This window comes from Malus sylvestris, chromosome 2 (assembly GCF_916048215.2).
Source record: "Malus sylvestris chromosome 2, drMalSylv7.2, whole genome shotgun sequence".
In the NCBI taxonomy this organism is placed as follows: domain Eukaryota; kingdom Viridiplantae; phylum Streptophyta; class Magnoliopsida; order Rosales; family Rosaceae; genus Malus; species Malus sylvestris.
In genome coordinates, this window is record NC_062261.1 from 33,705,837 (window position 1) to 33,723,440 (window position 17,604).

At 38.5% G+C, this 17,604-nt stretch overlaps 2 protein-coding genes and 1 pseudogene across 8 annotated transcripts; 2 read left to right on the top strand and 1 right to left on the bottom strand.

Annotated features, from left to right (window-relative positions):
• Nucleotides 1–389: 389 nt before the first annotated feature.
• On the top strand, nt 390–1,944 carry LOC126611424 (probable inorganic phosphate transporter 1-5; annotated as a pseudogene).
• A 2,174-nt stretch (nt 1,945–4,118) lies between these two features.
• LOC126611757 (uncharacterized) lies at nt 4,119–5,496 on the bottom strand. 2 transcript variants are annotated; one of them, XR_007618929.1, is made up of 4 exons: nt 5,063–5,496; nt 4,854–4,901; nt 4,283–4,373; nt 4,119–4,180 (listed from the first exon to the last, which is right to left on the bottom strand). XR_007618929.1 is itself a non-coding variant. In XM_050280129.1 (3 exons), the coding sequence occupies exons 1-3, from the start codon at nt 5,332–5,334 to the stop codon at nt 4,574–4,576; spliced, it is 324 nt and encodes a 107-aa protein (XP_050136086.1). In that variant the 5' UTR covers nt 5,335–5,491; the 3' UTR covers nt 4,502–4,573. The 2 variants fall into 2 exon arrangements, 1 of the variants encoding a protein (XP_050136086.1); XM_050280129.1 differs by lacking the exons at nt 4,119–4,180; nt 4,283–4,373 and adding an exon at nt 4,502–4,577 and having other exon boundaries at nt 5,063–5,491.
• Nucleotides 5,497–6,568: 1,072 nt separating this feature from the next.
• On the top strand, nt 6,569–17,588 carry LOC126587168 (histone-lysine N-methyltransferase ATXR7). Of its 6 annotated transcripts, XM_050252170.1 has the most exons (18): nt 6,569–7,202; nt 7,312–7,428; nt 8,190–8,492; nt 8,796–9,137; nt 9,216–9,515; nt 9,650–10,144; nt 10,245–10,857; nt 11,032–11,160; nt 11,275–11,696; nt 11,784–11,906; nt 12,057–12,137; nt 12,688–12,747; nt 12,848–12,999; nt 13,179–13,220; nt 13,307–13,363; nt 13,722–13,849; nt 14,070–14,941; nt 15,959–17,588. In XM_050252170.1, exons 1-14 carry the CDS (start codon nt 6,792–6,794, stop codon nt 13,198–13,200), a joined length of 3,570 nt encoding a protein of 1,189 aa, XP_050108127.1. In that variant the 5' UTR covers nt 6,569–6,791; the 3' UTR covers nt 13,201–13,220; nt 13,307–13,363; nt 13,722–13,849; nt 14,070–14,941; nt 15,959–17,588. The 6 variants fall into 6 exon arrangements, with proteins under 6 accessions (XP_050108127.1, XP_050108120.1, XP_050108138.1 ...); XM_050252163.1 differs by having other exon boundaries at nt 13,722–14,941; XM_050252181.1 differs by lacking the exon at nt 13,722–13,849.
• Nucleotides 17,589–17,604: the final 16 nt, after the last annotated feature.

Genomic DNA, 17,604 nt, shown 5'->3' on the forward strand with positions numbered 1-17,604 from the left:
TCAAGCCATGTCAGCATTTAACTGACCAATTCACGGACAAGCTAACGGAGGTATAACATTGGACCAAATTCTAAAAATGAGGTATGACATTGTCAATTTTAAAAGATGAGGTATGAAGGTGTCTTGACACTAATAGTTGAGGTAGTTTTTTGTACTTTACCCTTTTTTCTTTTATATAAATGGGCTTTTCAGTATCCATGGTCATGAATCATCTCAACTGCAAATAAAAAATAGCTTCAAATCTCTCTCTCTCTCTATCTCTCCAAGAAAGAAACACAGTTGCAAGTTGCAACTAACAATCGTCTTTCGTTTTGTAGCACACACTTTGTGTAATAGCCAAGATTACAACTAATTAATTAGCATTAGTTATAAGATTTAGCAGTTATGTTATGGCCAGAGATAAGCAAGCGGCAGTGCTTAATGCATTTGATGTTGCCAAGACCCAATGGTACCATTTCACAGCAATCATCATAGCCGGAATGGGATTTTTCCCAGACTCCTACGATCTCTTCTCCATCTCCTTCATTACCAAGCTCATCGGTCGTATATACTACACGAAGCAAGACGCAACGAAGCCCAGCACGTTGCCTCCCAAAGTTTCAGCCGCTGTAAACAGCTTTACCCTCTGTGGCACTTTGGCCGGAAAACTCTGCTTTGGATGGATGGCTTGGTGACAAGTTAGGCCAGAATAAAGTTTACGGTATAACTCTCGTGCTGATGGTGTTCAGCTCTATTGCATCGGGGCTCTCTTTTGGATCTTCGCTGGAAGGTGTCATGGCAACGCTTTGTTTCTTTCACTTCTGGCTTGGTTTCGGGATTGGTGGTGACTATCCCCTTTCAGCTACGATCATGTCCGAGTACGCTAACAAAAAGACTCGCGGCGCCTTCATCAATGTTGTGTTTGCCATGCAAGAGTTTGGAATTTTGGCTGCTGGGATTGTTTCCATAATTGTTTCAAGCTCGTTTAATTGCGCATACAAGGCACCCCCTTACTCAGTTGATCCAAATGATTCTTTTGTTCCACAAGCGGATTACGTTTGTCGTATTATGTTTGGAGCCATCCCTGCTGCTCTTACTTATTTCTGGCGATTAAAAATGCCCGAGACAGCTCGGTACACCGCCCTTATTGCCTGTAATACAAAACAAGCTACATCGGACATGTCCAAGGTGTTACAAGTGAGTCTTGAAGTCGAAAAGGTTAATGTCAAAGAAGATTCAGACAACATATTTGGCTTGTTCATCAAGGAATTTGCTCGCCGACATGAGCTTCACCTCCTTGGTACCACCACTACGTGGTTCTTATTTAACATAGCGTACTACAACCAGAATCTTTTCCAAAATGACATATTCAACGCAATTGGGTAGATTCCGGCCGTAGAAACCATGAACGGCATTGAAGAGCTCTATACAATTGCAAGGGCACAAACACTTATAGCATTGTGCAGTATTGTTCCAGGGTATTGGTTCACTGTGGCATTCATCGATCAGATTGGAAGGTTTGCGATCCAATTAATGGGTTTCTTTTTCATGACAGTATTCATGTTTGCCCTTGCAATTCCTTACCACCATTGGACTTTGAAACCGAACAAAATAGGGTTTATGATGTTGTACTCCCTTACGTTTTTCTTCTCTAATTTTGGACCCAATGCCACTACCTTTGTTATGCCAGCAGAAATCTTCTCGGCGAGGTTGAGGTATACTTGTCATGGAATATCAGCTGCAGCAGGAAAGGTTGGAGCTATAGTAGGTGGCTTTGGGTTCTTAGACGATGCACAAAGCACGAACCCAGCGAAGACAGACGCAGGGTACCCACCTGGTATTGGTATGAAGAATTCTCTTATTATGCTTACCACCATCAACTTCTTTGGCATGCTATTTACACTGTTGGTGCCTAAACCAAAGGGAAAATCACTCGAGGAGTTGAGTGGCGAGACTGAAGAGTAAGAATGGTACGAGATCCTGGTTTCACCCCGTAACTTGGTCTAAACTCCGTGGATGGGGTGGCCATTTCTATATATAAAAGCTTTACATGACAAGTGTAGTGTTGGTTATGTAGGTTTACAATATGCAGTGCAAAAATAAGACACTAGTTTCCTTAGAAATCTTAGAATACTTAGAGCCCAACCTTGACCCGCCTAAGTCTGATGTAGAGTGCAACCTTTGAAGTTGTGTAGTATCACTTGTACGCACAACATTAACTTACTAAATTGGAATTATTTGTACCGTGTTTATTGAATACATCTCTTATGAAGTGTCACTCAGGTGGAAGACGACACCCCCGTCAAGCTATGTTGGCCGTGGTTCCTCTAAATACGAGGGAGGATTTGTGGTTGGGCATGAAAGGATAGCGACCATGGTTGCTACCACCCTAGCATATTTCTTTTGAAAATACAAAACATGAATTAAAGCACCAGAAAATTTTGAAGATCATTTCGAATTCCTGAGAAATAATGCAGAAGTTTCATCAAATCAAAGAAATTTGAGCAAGTTTTAACCAAGAACAATACAAATAGGTCGTTTGCATTTGGTTCTAAAACAGGTGGAGGAATTTGAAGAAGGTGAGCTATATAAAGTTTCATATGGCTATAAATGTTGGGAATGACTAAAACACTTGCATGAATTTAATATAATTATCATCTGACAGTAAATTCATAAATGTTAGTACAAAACAAAAGTGCCCATAAAAACGAAAACAAGAGGGGTAAGGGAAATTGGTGTAACCTCATTTTTTTTTTGGAAACTGGAATTGGTAAACCTCTTTTGATAAAGATAGATTCAAAGTCCAATTCCTTGTAAAACGAATACATCAATACAAAATCAATTTGTTTAGTCATAAATAAAAATAAGGCCTGTTATGGGATCAATCTATTTTTGTTTACGAAAGTTGTGCGACACCGGCTCACCAACTTAGGATAGTTTCCTAGGGCTCGAGATGTCCACGTCCTGCTACACCCAAGAGCTCATACTCGATCCTCCTTAAAGTGCGTCTACCAAGTGGACAACTAGACCCCAAGATCTCTCACCTCCTTAAATGATGCATCAACAGACAAGCTAATGTTATCACAATAATCGTGTGATGCGCTGTAAATCTCAGCATAAGGGCACCAACAACAAACTGCAGTTATTATTAGCGTCAAATGACTGATCTACCTCTACTTCCACTTAGTGATATGATCGAGGTTGCTCATTTTTTTTTTGGTCAATGTTCCCTTCCACTACAAGGGAAATATATTACCCACAAAGAAACAAAACACAAGAAGGGCCCAAATACACACTAAAAAACAAAAGAAAAAATGGACCCTGAAAACACACGATACAAAACCCAAAGAAAGTCTTGGGACCCAATACAAACACAACACACAACAAATGAAACCCTAAATCATAGCTACTGTAGATGTTCCTCCTGCCACTGACATTTCCTAACAATTCGAAGCCATCTCCGCCACAAGGACCTGCCATCACACCATCTAGAGTCCCAAAGTTGAAGAAAAAAGCCGCTTCATCCTCCACGAACTAGGGCTTGCTTCGGTTCGAAACGGTTCGGTTCAATTTTTTTTATTCGGTTTTTATTCGGTTCGGTTTCGGCCCGGTTCGGTTTTTTTTTTTTTTTGAAAATGAATAAAAATTGATATCTTAAAATTCTAACATCTCCAACACAATCATAACATAAGCATTCCTACACAATGAAAATAAATATTTAAAGTTCAACTAGAATCATCAATCAAATCTTCCAAAGTCTAAACTTAAAAAAAAACATCAAAGTTTAAATCTTCAAAAAGTCCAGATTTAAAATAAACATTACACTACTTCAAGTCTTCCACACCTAAAATAAAACATAACAAAGTCCAAATTTTACAGAAATATTCCACTTTAACTAAAATAATAAACTCAAATAAACCTTCAAGATTTCATGTCTTCCACGCACTTCTTCTCTTCAACTCTTCAAGCTCAACGCTTAGGCGGCATAGGAGGCAACATAGCAGATTAACAATGCAACCGTTATCTCACTACGTGGTTAATCAGCATATATATATAAGAGGGAGGTTAACAATGCAACCGTTGCTTAGAAATAGAGCTCTACTTTCACATGGATTATTGTAGTTACAACATTGTCTTGCTTGTCCTGTTCTCTCCCATCAAAATATTCTGGTACTCGGTACATTGTTCATCTTTGGTGGACCTGCATTCCATGTGATGCATTTTTCATAGCCTGTTAGGTTGTTATAGTAAAATTTGACTAATTGGAATTCTAATGGATCCCACAGAACTTAGAATTTTTTGCCTAATAGAAGCCACTTCACTTCTCAGCTCATTAACTTCCAAGCGCAACCTCTCATTTTGATTTCGCAAATGTTGTATATACTCCTCTGCAACTGCAAGATAGTAAATAAACAACAAAGTTTGAGCCGTAGTCACAGTTATGGAAAATAATCACGTTTTTAAAAGACGTGAGAAAGGAGATCAAGCATGATAATTCTAACAAATCCTAAGACGGAAAAAGAAATACTAGATACATAAAGCTTGAACTTTCCATCTTGTTCTCTACCAATTTCATCCAACTCCGACAATTTCTTCATCTGCCATGGCATAACAACCATCGCAGATTAGGAAAAAAGGGCGACAGAACATATTAGATTAAATAGAAATATCCAAATCAAAGTATAGGCAGCATGTAGGTCCTTACAAATACGTTTACAATATACCCAAAATTCAGAAGTACAAAAAGACAATTACTTTCTATTTCCCTAACCTCAAATTTCTCCTGAGCAAATTTAACATACAATTAACTGATTAAGCAAAAAAATAAATGAGCAAAAAAAAATTGTAAAGAAGTGGGAAAGAACACAAAACACCTTGATTTTTGTGTACTTTTCGTAGAGTTTGGAGTAGAGAGCTTTCGTCTGCGAATGAACAAAATTCCAGAAAAAATCAAAATATAGAAAAATAGTAAGAAGTAATTTAGAAATGTAAAAATGGAGGGGAATCTTACAGTGGACTGGTAGTATACTCAAACATGACAAACAGAAAATTAAATACAGAGAAATGAGAGTATGAGACTAACCTTTTGCAGTCGAGACTCGAAACGGCAAGAAGAAGATCACGACGAGATGAAGGATTGACGGCGAGGGCGAGGTGTGAGAGATTGAGAGTGAGAAGGGTCGCACCGTCGCGGGTTGCCTGGGATTCAAGACCAAGAGAAACAGAGAGTGATTGAAGTTGAAGATCGAGAAAGAGAGAGAGAAGGCTAACCTTTTGTTGTCGAGACTCGAAACGGTGAGATGAGAGATTGACAGCGAGGGCGAGGTGTGAAAGATTAAGAGTGAGAAGGGTCATGCCGTCGTGGGTTGCTTGAGAGATTGAGAAAGACAAAGCGATTGAAGTTGAAGACCGAGCAAGAGAGAGATGAGGCTCAGGCGACGCTAAAGGGTTACTGGGTTAGGGTTCATGGAGGGAGTTTGGAGGCAGGGAACGAGAAAGAGAAGTGGGGAATGAAAAATAGAAAAGTGTGGCTGCTACTACTAGTGGCTAGGGTTAAAGGATTTTGTTGATTTCTCAACAAAATAAAAAAAAATTCTCATAAATTCTGAAGGCATGAGGGTTCGAACCCATGGGCTCCAGCTTGAAAAGTTTCACTGAAACCAACTTGGCAACAGGTTATGTTTTGTTATGATTGTATAACCAGATTCGGTTCGGTTTGGTTTGACAGTTTCGGTTCGGTTTTTTTTTTACCTCGGTTTGGTTTAGTTGTCGGTTTTTTTTGGGTTTTCGATTTTTTGAACCCATCCCTACCACGAACCACCAAAACGATCACCGCCATAGACCAAAGGAAGCCTGCGGGAAGAGAGATCCCACGAACGACAACGCCAACAAGGGTGAACAAAGGGAAGAACCAACAAGGGTCAACAAAGATGGTGTAGCGAACACTCGAGCCAAAGCTCTACACACTTTCCCATGGAACAACGATAAATCGCAGTAAAAATTTGCGGAATCAAAATTAGGATTAGTGGAAAGAAAATGGAGTCAAGTGATGATGATGGTATAGGGGAAATGACCGAATGAGATGGATGAAACGGGTGAACCAGATTTGAGGCTTGGGATGATGAAAACAAAGGCAAACAAAGTACTAGGGAAGATGAGATTGTGGGAAGATTAGGGAGGAAACGGGGCTGGGGTTATTACAAAAAACCGTCGGAGAAAGAAAAAGAACAAGACAAAGGGAAATCAAGGGACTGCCATGACAAGAGTCAGCGGCAACGCAAAAAATCGAACACGGAGTCACTCACAGACTCTCACTCGAGGAGAGAAAAAATTGTTGGGAAAAGGTTGCTCCTTCTTAGTTGCCTATAAATAGGACCAAAGACCTTCAAGTTAAGGACATTCGTAAAAAATTCAATCTCTATGATCATACAATCTCGTTCACTAGGTGTAACTAATCTCGTTCTTCAATTTTATGTTAAAGTATATTTCGGCCCGACCCGCAAGGCCCAAACGAATTTAAAGGGCAAATACTACCGTAGACCAGTTCGTCAAATACAATTTTTTATGTTATTCGCCAGCTTTTTCCCTTATTTTTCCTCTTTGGTACCGTAAAATCCAATTCCCTTCAGAAAGTCTCGATCCCTAATTTCCTCTCCATCAAGCCGTGCCGCCTGTGTCCCCCTCTCTCCCTCTCCCCCTATCCCCCTCTCCCCCTCTCCCCCTCTCCCCCTCTCCCTCCTCATCTGTTCAGATCGCAGTCGTTCTTCTGATTTTATGTGTTTGCTGCTGGGGGACTTTGATGTGTGGTATATATGCCTCAACCTTTCGTTGCGAGCGGATGGACGTACGTCAATGAAGTCGGACAAATGTGCGGTCCGTACATTCAAGAGCAACTGTATGAGGGTTTATCCTCTGGGTTCCTCCCCGATGAGCTTCCTGTGTACCCTCTGGTCAATGGCACCTTGATCGCCCCAGTTCCATTGAAGTACTTCAAGCAGTTTCCTGATCATGTCGCCACCGGGTTCGCGTATCTCTCTAATGGCATCTCAACCGCCGCATCCACACCCACATCCACCGATTCTTTTCCATCTTCTCACGGCGGCGATTTGCCTATCCGCGACACACCTGCTCCTGGACCGACACCTTCACCTGCTCCTGTTGTTTATCCTGGTTCCCAGTTCAATTCTGCTTTCCATGCCAATTCCAATCAGCCCATGTCACTGGTACTTATAGTTGGTTCTTTTGTTCGGGTCGAAAAGTTGAGCATATGTGTTCTTTTGATTAATATCTTATTAGTTTCCTTTTTCCCTTTGTTGCTCTGTATGTATGCAGCCAAATGAAGAGTCTTGTTGGTTGTATGTGGATGGTGAAGGGCACAAACGCGGGCCGCATACTCTTTATGAATTATACTCGTGGTATCGATATGGATATCTTCAGGATTCGGTCATGGTAAGATTTGAGCCCCTAATGTGATGATTGTGTGATGTGTATGTTCGTATCAAAAATCGAATTGGCATTTTTGTTGTATAATATCACATTTTTTCCAAGAATTGAACTTGGTGAATTTTGGTGAGGTCGGGTTTAGAACAAATGCTACTGTTTCGACATCATGACTGGATGGTTTTCCATTATTATGGCGGTTTATTTAGAACTTAGAACATGATCACTCAATTCAGGAACCTACGAAGCCTTATCGAATAAGAAAAACTGAAAAGAACAGACATTTTAGAAAGTTAATAGCTGCTTATGATGTTGATTCGAGCTTCTATTCTATAAGTAAGAAAGAAGCATTGATGGTGAAAAGTGAACGGATGTCTCTGGTGCATACTTGATTTCTTATGTTCAGTGTTAATTACCCCACTTAGTGGGAAAATGCTTTGTTGTTGTTGTTGTACTGTTAATTACCTTTATATTGTGAGAGGTGGATGCCCTCGAACTGTTTCATCGTCTGTAAAACCCACTTTTAACAAAAGGGCTTAACGTGTGTAGTGTTTCTCTCTCTTGCTACTTCTTGGACAGATTTGGGCCCGCTGCAGTGCAAATTGTTTGCCAATTACTTTATGAAGTGATGGAAGTTTATGTGTCTAGAATCATGGAGTATATAGAATTTGCTAGGTCTTCTTTATTTAGTATAGCATGGATTTGCTATGAGCCTGCTGTTGAAAATTTTTATGATGCTTCTGACTCTGGTGTCAACTTGTTTTTCGCAGATTTATCATGTTGAGAATAAGTGTGCGCCCTTCACCCTATTATCTGTTGCAAATGCTTGGAAACCTGGAACTGAAACTGTCGCCAACTCTGATGCCAAAAGCAATGGCACGGGGTCTTCTGTAAGCTTTATATCTGAAATTTCTGAGGGAGTTTCTAGCCAACTGCACCATGGAATTTTGAAGGCAGCTCGCAGGGTTGTCTTAGATGAGATTATCAGCAATGTCATTAATGAGTTTTTTACCACAAAAAAAAATCAAAGGGTTAATCAGGCCGTGAAGGCTTGTTCCTCGTATAGCAAAACGGTAATGCATACAAATCCAAAAGCAGACTACTAATTCTCTTACTTTAAAGCCTGTTACATGTTGTCTGAGTGGATTTCATCTGTTTGGTAGCTCTTAAGTGGCTCATAAAATATTTCATTAAAATTCAAAGTGGAAGGGAACTAAAACTGCTTCTTTGATCCTAGTATCACCTTTTGTTTATTTCAACCAAACACTACAAAAAACAGTTTTGGTTCTCTAAAAGTGCTTTTGACATGCCAAAAGTACTCCCAAACACTTTTTCTTTGCTTTATGAGATAATATTTTTTTTTTCGTGTCAAACAGTCTGAGATTGCTGGAGATATGAAGAACTGTACTGCTGTTTTGTGTGAGGCTGCAGCTTCCGACTCTGTTGCTGATGAGACATGTATCAATCAAGATTACAGCGAACCTCCACCAAGCACGAAATCTGTTGGAAGCATTGAAAACTTTTGGGAGTCGTATGCAGTTGTTTGTAGAATGCTTTTTGATTATTGTATGCAAGTCATGTGGAATGCTGTTTTCTATGATTCAGTGGCAGAGTACTCCTCTTCTTGGAGGAGGAGGAAACTTTGGTCTGGTTCTCCAGTGTGGAGGATACCTTCTAGTGAAGATGCTGAGAAGATTGATAAGTTACCTCATGAAGCTGTAGGTCTTTTGCATGCTTTAGTTTTTTTCATTTAATAAGTTATTTAATGTTTCTTAATGTCCTATTTGGTCATGCAGTTACTACCCGGGCAAGATTCTGATGCTTATGATGGTGATTACCCGCCTGGTTTTGAAGTCATGGCAAAGGAATTAGTTGATCATGCACATCCATCAATTATCTCTTCATTGGATCTTAATGGAGGAAATTCATCTAAACAGAAAAGTCCCTCATATGAAGACATGAACTGCATTGTAGAATATGTAGAAAACGAGCTCCAGTTGTCTGCAAAGAATGCTTTGACTGAGTTTGTTGGATCTTTTGTTGATGAGGAGGTCGGGAAATTAGTTACTTCGTCTAAACAAGAAAATTTAATGAAGGTGATCTGGAGATTCAATCAATTTTCCCTCCCCCTTCTGTTTTACTGTAACATTTTAGTGATATCTGTACTAGCTCATAGATGTTCAATTTATGATCATTTCAGTATGTTAGAGTAACATAGTTGTTGCTGCAGGAGAATGTCGGCTCTTCTCAGTGTCCCAGCAATAGCATTGGTGGATCTTCAGACTCATGTGATGAATTGAGGATTTCAAGTACAAAATCTACAGAGATGAATCCATCTGATGTATCCCCCCAATCTCCATCGCAAGTAGCACAGCCTGTTGATCATTCTGTACCTGAAATTCAGATGTCCAATTTGTTGGAAAATGCTTTTAAGGAATTATGTTCTCATGTAGATGATATGTCTGTTGACCAAGACATAAATGAGCCATTGCCCCCTGGACTTGTAGACAAAGCTAAAGCTGTTGTGCCATCACACACTTGCAAATTCCGACCTTCAAAGTCAGATGAATGTATTCCTAAGATTGGAGAATATACTGCCACAGCAATGTGCCGGAAAAAACTACATGATTATGTCATTAGAGATTGGAAATCATTGTTTATTGACTGTTCTCTTCAACAGTTTCTTGTATCATGGTACACTTCAAAGAAGACCCATGCTTATAAGGTATGCTGCTTGTGCCTTTGGTACTCATCTCTTTCTATGAATTATTATAACTAGAATTCCCTATCATTTTAGTTAATATTTACTATTTCTTTTGGTGCAGGAAAAAGCATTTACTAGGAATAAAGACCATCTCGAAAAACATGAGAAAGAATCAAAGCATTGTGACAATTCTGGCACCGCAGGACTTCCTCCAATGATTGGTAAATATACGTATCACCGCAAGAAGTTGTTGCGGAAAAAGTCAGGGTCTTCACCGTCTGTAACGTTAGGTGATACTGGGTTACAGAATGAAATAGTGGAAAAGTCAAAGAAATTACATGTTACTGGAGATGTGCCTGAGAAATCAGAGCTAAAAATTGCTACTGTGATTCCTAAGAAGAGAAGACAATGCAAATCCCAAACTGAATCGCATGTTGGATCCCCATATTTGCAAGCTGGAGATGTGCCTGAGAAAACAGAACTAAAATTTTCTACTGTGATTCCTAAGAAGCAAAGACAAAGTAAATCCCAAACTGAATTGTATGGTGGCACCATGTCTTTGCAAGCTGGAGGTATGCCTGAGAAAGCAGAACTAAAAATTGCTTCCGTGATTCCTAAGAAGAGAAGCCAAAGCAAACCCCAAACTGAATCGTCTGTTGGCGCCACATCATTGCAAGCCATTGCTAAGAATTCTAGTAGTAGCAAACTATTGAAGGTTTCCCATGCAGTGAAAAGTAAGCTGTTTCCCTCGCATGTATATTTGTGTTGCGAGTTCTTTGGCGTTTCTGGTTTGTTGAACAGGATATAGTTTCCTTTTCTATTTCTTTTTTGTTTCAATATTGTATGCTTCCTGTCGGTTTATCGCTCAGAATGGAATTTCTCTGATAAGTAGGGACTGTTTTAACCAGGTAGCAAGCCCATGGAAGGCACTCCTAAACCTAGTAAAAAGATGGTTTCAGCTCACGAAGGGGACCACAATAATGTTGAGAAAGTTGTGAATAGCAATGGTCATGATGTTAGGCTTATAGGAGAGCCTTGTAAGTGTCCTTTCACTCATTCGCACGTGCAATTTTTATTTATTTATATATAATATTATTTATTTAACTCTTTGCTATGTTATTCTTTCTCTGTATTTATGGTTTTGCATACAGTAACTAAGCCATCAAAGCTGAAAAGGTATCGCGCAATGGATGATTTGAAATTGTCATGTCCCGAAAAGATCTTGAAAGTAGCCAATGGTGCTCCCAAGAAAGCAGCATGTAAGCCAGTTGCAGCTAGAAATATACAGTCCGGTAAATCCAAGAAACTAAATCCTTGCCCTAAATCTTTTGGATGCGCCCGGGCGTCCATTAATGGCTGGGAATGGCATAGATGGTCACAAAACGCAAGTCCTGCTGAAAGAGCCCGTGTTAGGGGAATTAAATATGTTAATGCTGAGTATCAACGTTCTGATATTAATACATCACAGTGGTCAAATGGCAAGGGTCTTTCTGCAAGAACAAATAGGGTGAAGATGCGCAATCTTGCTGCTGCTGCTGATGGGGCTGACCTTCTGAAAGCTACTCAATTAAAGGTCATTTCTGAATGAAATCATTTCTTGGATAACATATATATGTCTTTCTGAACATAATTCTGATAAACTATTACGTGGTACTGTTAGGCGAGGAAAAAGCTTCTACAATTCCAGAGAAGCAAGATACATGATTGGGGTCTTGTTGCATTGGAGCCAATTGAGGCAGAAGACTTTGTTATTGAATATGTTGGAGAACTGATTCGTCCCAGGGTATATTTACTGGACTATAATTGTTTCATCAATAGAATGTTTGGTTAGTTGTGTGTATGTGTGTGTTTTCCTTCTTTTTTACCTTTTCCAGTTGAGGATGGGGTTTCCCTTTTATTTGTGCATTAATTACTTTAGTTTGTGACTTTGCAGATATCTGATATCCGTGAGCGTCATTACGAGAAGATAGGAATTGGCAGCAGTTATCTTTTTAGGCTTGATGATGGTTATGTGGTTAGTGAATCAACACTATGAATTTGGTTTTAATGATTTTCTTTTCTTGTTTTCTTTTAATTCAGGTCCATAATTGAGCTACTTGTAGCATATAGCATGGAACATTATTTTTCTATGAATATATTGAATTTGATGACCACATAATCTGTGACCTAATGAGAATAACACATCTTTTGGGAGTGGGTAATATTTGCATAGAAGCAATTTCCCTGAAGCATTTCTTTTATTTAATACTTTGTAGGCTGGGACCTGGTCATGGAATTTTTGGCTTCGTCGATTTCATTTCCTATAGCATGGAACTTGGCATTTTTTTACGGCTTTATAGCTCATAAGAATAAGATCAATTATTATAGATGAATTGGCTTCAAGAAATGGGGCATTCTGCTAGCTTCTTCGTTTGCTGCTTACATTTGTTGCATGTTGTTGTCCAGTGCATGGATTAATCTTCTACTCGAGTTTCTCCTGTTCCATTCATAAAGTTAGCTGTGCACCACTGGAGCAAAGTAGCTATCATCAATTGGCTAATATTTTCTTTCTGAAATATGTGTAGGTTGATGCTACAAAACGTGGAGGAGTTGCTAGATTTATAAACCATTCTTGTGAGGTAGAGGTAGCTTCTTTAGATTGTAATGCAAATATGCGGTATCAGAGTTATTTTGATTTTGGGTCTCGTGATATGAAGTCATTGTTCCTCAAAAATTGTTTTGCAGCCTAACTGCTACACCAAAGTTATCAGTGTTGATGGTCACAAACGAATCTTCATTTACGCAAAACGGCATATAGCTGTTGGTGAAGAAATTACTTACAATTATAAGTTTCCTTTGGAGGAGAAGAAGATTCCTTGCAACTGTGGTTCGAAAAAGTAAGATTTGTTCTTACAAGAATACATGTTCTTTGATTTTGTGGTCTTTTTCATCTTCTTTGTGTTTCTACCAAGAAAAATATTATTGCTTCATTATATGTTCATAAAGTTTGTATCTAAACGGTTTGGAGAATAACCTATGGTTATGTATACTGCTAAGAATCATATCTTTTATTCAGGTGTCGTGGATCTTTGAATTAGGAAGTGATTTGAGTTCTCTGGTAAGTAATTTACACAATTCTTCCTTCAATGGAGTTTTGTAATTGGATTCTGTTCATACTAAATTGTCACTCAATGTTTTTTGCAGGCTACGCATTTAGTTATGCCATGCATGTTGTTGGCGTTGCAGTATACTTTCTCAGAGGTATGTTTTGTTCTTAATCGTCAATTTCTTGTACTTCATATCAGCTCTTGTCCTGCACAAATTGCTGTTGCACTAAATTTCAGTTTCTTGCTCTCATGTTTTTCGTGAATGCATCTTCCAAGGCCTGATGATTGCAATTGATTCCTTTTACTTTGCCCCCTTGTTTGGATTGTATTATACATTTGGGGCATTATTACTTGATGATTATTCAATAACTACATATGGTCCTTAAAAAGGATCAGGATGCTTGAGAGATTGTTTTTAAAATGTCATATTTGTTGGCAGCCTGCATACGGCATGTAATTATATTGGTTTAATGTTTGAATGTGGTTTTTAAAAATCATGCAATCTTGTGAAGGAGCTGGGATGGTTCTTTCACGATACAAAACATTCCCCTTGGCATGCTGGATGAGCATACGTGGGATGCTGTAGATAAGAAGACAGATGATTCACAGCAGAGCCCTTTGGCTGGGTTTAGCATCAATTGTATGTTTATGAATCACAAACTTATTCAAGCAAAGATGAACAGTGCCACTAGCATTATAAGTTTTCAATGGACGGTTTCCATTGATTTAAATATTTTGACAATCATTTTCGTGCCAAAAGAAAAACAAGAAATTGGGTTTTGCAGTGTGACTTGTACAAGCTTATTTTAACTGATGAAGCATGCGTAATGGGAATTGATGCAAGTTTGATACTCTTTCAGGTTATGAACTGTGGTTGACATCAAAAAGATTGGGTGATGTGACCATCGTGAACATCACACACAAATGAGAATTTCGGCTGCTTGTCAAAGATATACCTGAACCATGTGCATTCTTGTAGGTTTCACTGTGTTGCAGATGAGTTTCTCCCCTTTAGAAACTGTAAATCGGTTAAATGTTTTACTGCTTACATAACAAATTTTGGAACATAAAATCTTGTGTAAACATGCATTATTGAAGTTTATTTAATGATAAGAAATTTAATCTATATATTGGCTTGAATGCGCATGTTGATAGTTTATAGTTAATGGTAAAATTCAACTACCCTTTGCATTGAAGAAATGTGTGTGTCGCTTAGATCTATGATTTGCGTGTGAGTACCCCGTCAATTTGTTTCTGGGTAACAAAACTAGGAAGAAATGTTTGCATGATGTGTGACTTCTAGGATCCTGCATTATTTTGCGGACTGGAGTGGAGAAGTTGTTCTATGAGCGTGGGAATGTTGCTGATAACGTTACCATAAGAACGGTGACGGTTGCTTGGTAATTTTTAGATGCAAAGTGTGGGAAAGTAAGAACTCAAACTTACTACCATTTAACGGGAATCCTTAAATAATATTTAGCAAAAGCCTGAACAATACGTGATACTCTGGCTAATTGGTTTGCAATTTTTGGGGTTTTTTTTTTACCAGTAGTTTCATTGGCAAACGTATAAATTATGTGTGAGTTGTCCATCCCTTTTATTTATTTTATTTACTTTAAATTTTATTTTTTTGCTTTCATTTGTTGTTATTTTTTCTATGGTTGCAGGAATATTAGGATAATCAAACTTTCGCAGCTGGGCGGAGGTCTTTTGTTTTGTGCCCTCTTGTATGGTATGTCTCTCTTTAATGTGTTGTACGTTTGTTTCAACACCAGTTCAATTCTCTTTGGCTTAAAATTTGAGCTAGCCTATAAAAAAATAGAAGGCCAAGTACGGTTTACACCATCGAGGTTTGGGGTCAGTTTTAAATCGGAATGAGTTTCAATTTTTTCACATTGCGCGCGGACTTTTGACATGTGTACATTTTATACTTTTTGTTAACTTGATTGTGTGGTAAACTATTAACTACTCGTGTCAGAGCTGGACTAGCCCTCCAACTCACCAACCATGCTACAAAAAATACCGAAGGGACATTTTGGGGGTGGGTCTCGCATTTCACGTCATTAGTTAATAGCGGTCAACCTAACGAAAGGTATAAATTGGTTGGATGTCAAAACGTCAGGCTGCAATACAACAAAAATTGAAATCTTGTGGCCTATTTTGAAACCGACTCCAAACCTTGATGATGTAAAATGTACTTTACCAACGACAACAATAACGTAGCCTTATCCCATTAAGAGGTTGGCTGTTTGAATTATAGAATGCCACTGAGCTCGGTTTTGCTCCAATTCTTGCGTTAGCCTCATGTACTTTGTATCTATTTTTAAAGTTTCTAAGTCTTCCTAGGTATTCTTCTATCGCTTTCGCTTTGAGCCTCTATCCCATAATCGCATTTCTAACCAGAGCATCTATGAGTTTTCGCTTCACATGTCCAAACCTATTGTCAATTTCGACCACTCCTTTACCTCGGTTATCCTTGTTCTTAATCATGTTCTTTCTCGCGTGCCCACATATCCAATGAAGCAGTTTTATCTTCGCTACACCTGGTTTTTGCAGGTGTTGATGCTTGACTGGCCAATGTTATGTATCATAAAACATTGTTGGCCTTATTGTCTTTTTATAAAATTTTACCTAGAGCTTTAGTGGCATACGACAGTCACACAATACACTAGATGCACTCTTCCACTTCAGCCATCTAGCTTGTGTTTTATGGTTGAGATTTTTATCCAATTCTCCATTTTTTTGCTAGATAAATCCAAGATAGCCAAAAGTGTTTACTCTTTGGTACTTCTTGATCTTCAATCCTCATCCCCATCTCATTTGGATTGATTTCCACCGAACTCATTCCATATACTCTTTTTGGCCTACATAAGCATTTTAGATTTCAACACTTCTCGTCAAAGGTTAAGTTTCGCATTTACTATCCCCCTTGCATTTATTTATCAATACTATATCATTAGCAAAAAACATATACCAAGGAATATCTTGAATATGTCTCATTAGCTCATCCATTACCGATGCAAAAAAGTAAAGACTTGAAGAACTAAATAGTTATGGAGAAACTTTCAAGTTTGTCCTTGATGAGTAGTGTACCCTACAGCTAAAATTAAGCAAACCAAACCAGTGTACAACCGTATACTTTAAATGAATGGTTATATAGGCTTTTGGTCCCGTGCATTTTGATTAGGTTTCATTTTGGTCCATGTGTTTTAATCCGTTATCAATCTTGGGTTTTTGTTTTTTTTTTTCCTGTGAAACAAGCTTTTAAGTTTTTAAGGGTTATTTACACAATTGTTCCTTACGTATATTTTTGCATTCACTTTCAAATATTGGTCCATGTATTTTCAATTAAAAGGAGTAGTTACAGTTTTGAGTTGTTGCATGATTGTACCGAAACACCAGTTTGACGGAAAGGACCAAGATCGTTAACGGATTAAAATGTTTGCAAAACATGAACCGAAGTTGATATCTCCATATAACACAGGACCAAAAATGTCTTTAATCACCAAATCAATATGTGTGGCATACAAGAACAATTAGAAATATGAGTTATGCTTAAAACTCCGTCTTTCCTTCAAATAAAAAAATGCCGGCAGCAGTTGTGATTTGCACTTTGAGCTTCTATGTAGTTCAATGAAGGTTGTGTTGCACAAATTATCCTTGTGGTATCGGTCATATGTTAATGCAGTCGCTATTGTTTCAAATGACTATTTTACCCTTGCAATTCCGAGTTTGAGTAACCTTGACATATGACCACGTACCACAAGGATAAACCGTGCAATTTAGCGTTTGATTGAGTGAACGTAAATTTTATAGTGCTATGAAGTATTAAGATATTCTCGGTATTGGTCGAAAAGGTAAATGAGTTCAAAAAAACAGACTGGGGAAAGGACAAGGCCGTGGTCGTTCACGTTGCTTTCATGTGTGTTTAATATATATATAGTACGAGTTGAATAACTCCGCCTGTGTTTTGATTCCTATTTGGACACAGCCGGTCCCAAGCCCGGATAAAGGAGGAGGGCTGTCAATATCTGTACTATGTATGATGCAAATGATCCTGACCCTTAATCTCTTGTGAGTTCCAGATGCATCATTTATCTGTATTTTTGTATGGGCCACCAATCTTATGCCTGCTGCCATGTTGGGTGTCCAGAATCGGATTTGATAACTCACTGGATTCAAATAATATTTAAAGAATGAAGGGAGGCTGACTTCCAAATTTTGTCCAAATTAAGGTAGATTGTGATTTAGTCTTGATGGATACTTATCACTTCATGGTTGATGCATCTAGGTTTCATCTCGTGAAAACTTATCAGTTTCAATCTCTCGTAAGAATTTTTTTTGAAGGATTAAATGGGATAAGTTTTCTTCATGTAGAATGTCAAGTTGGTGTTT

Bases quoted from the DNA above. Each gene is read 5' to 3' on its own strand.
- LOC126611757 (XM_050280129.1), bottom strand. From the start codon at position 5,334: ATGACCCTTCTCACTCTTAATCTTTCACACCTCGCCCTCGCTGTCAAT. The intron at 4,902-5,062 runs GTTAGTCTCATA...GTTCATTCGCAG, and splicing joins TCGAGTCTCGACTGCAAAAG to ACGAAAGCTCTCTACTCCAA.
- LOC126587168 (XM_050252163.1), top strand. From the start codon at position 6,792: ATGCCTCAACCTTTCGTTGCGAGCGGATGGACGTACGTCAATGAAGTC. The intron at 11,907-12,056 runs GTATATTTACTG...GTGACTTTGCAG, and splicing joins GAGAACTGATTCGTCCCAGG to ATATCTGATATCCGTGAGCG. The intron at 13,000-13,178 runs GTAAGATTTGTT...TCTTTTATTCAG, and splicing joins TGCAACTGTGGTTCGAAAAA to GTGTCGTGGATCTTTGAATT.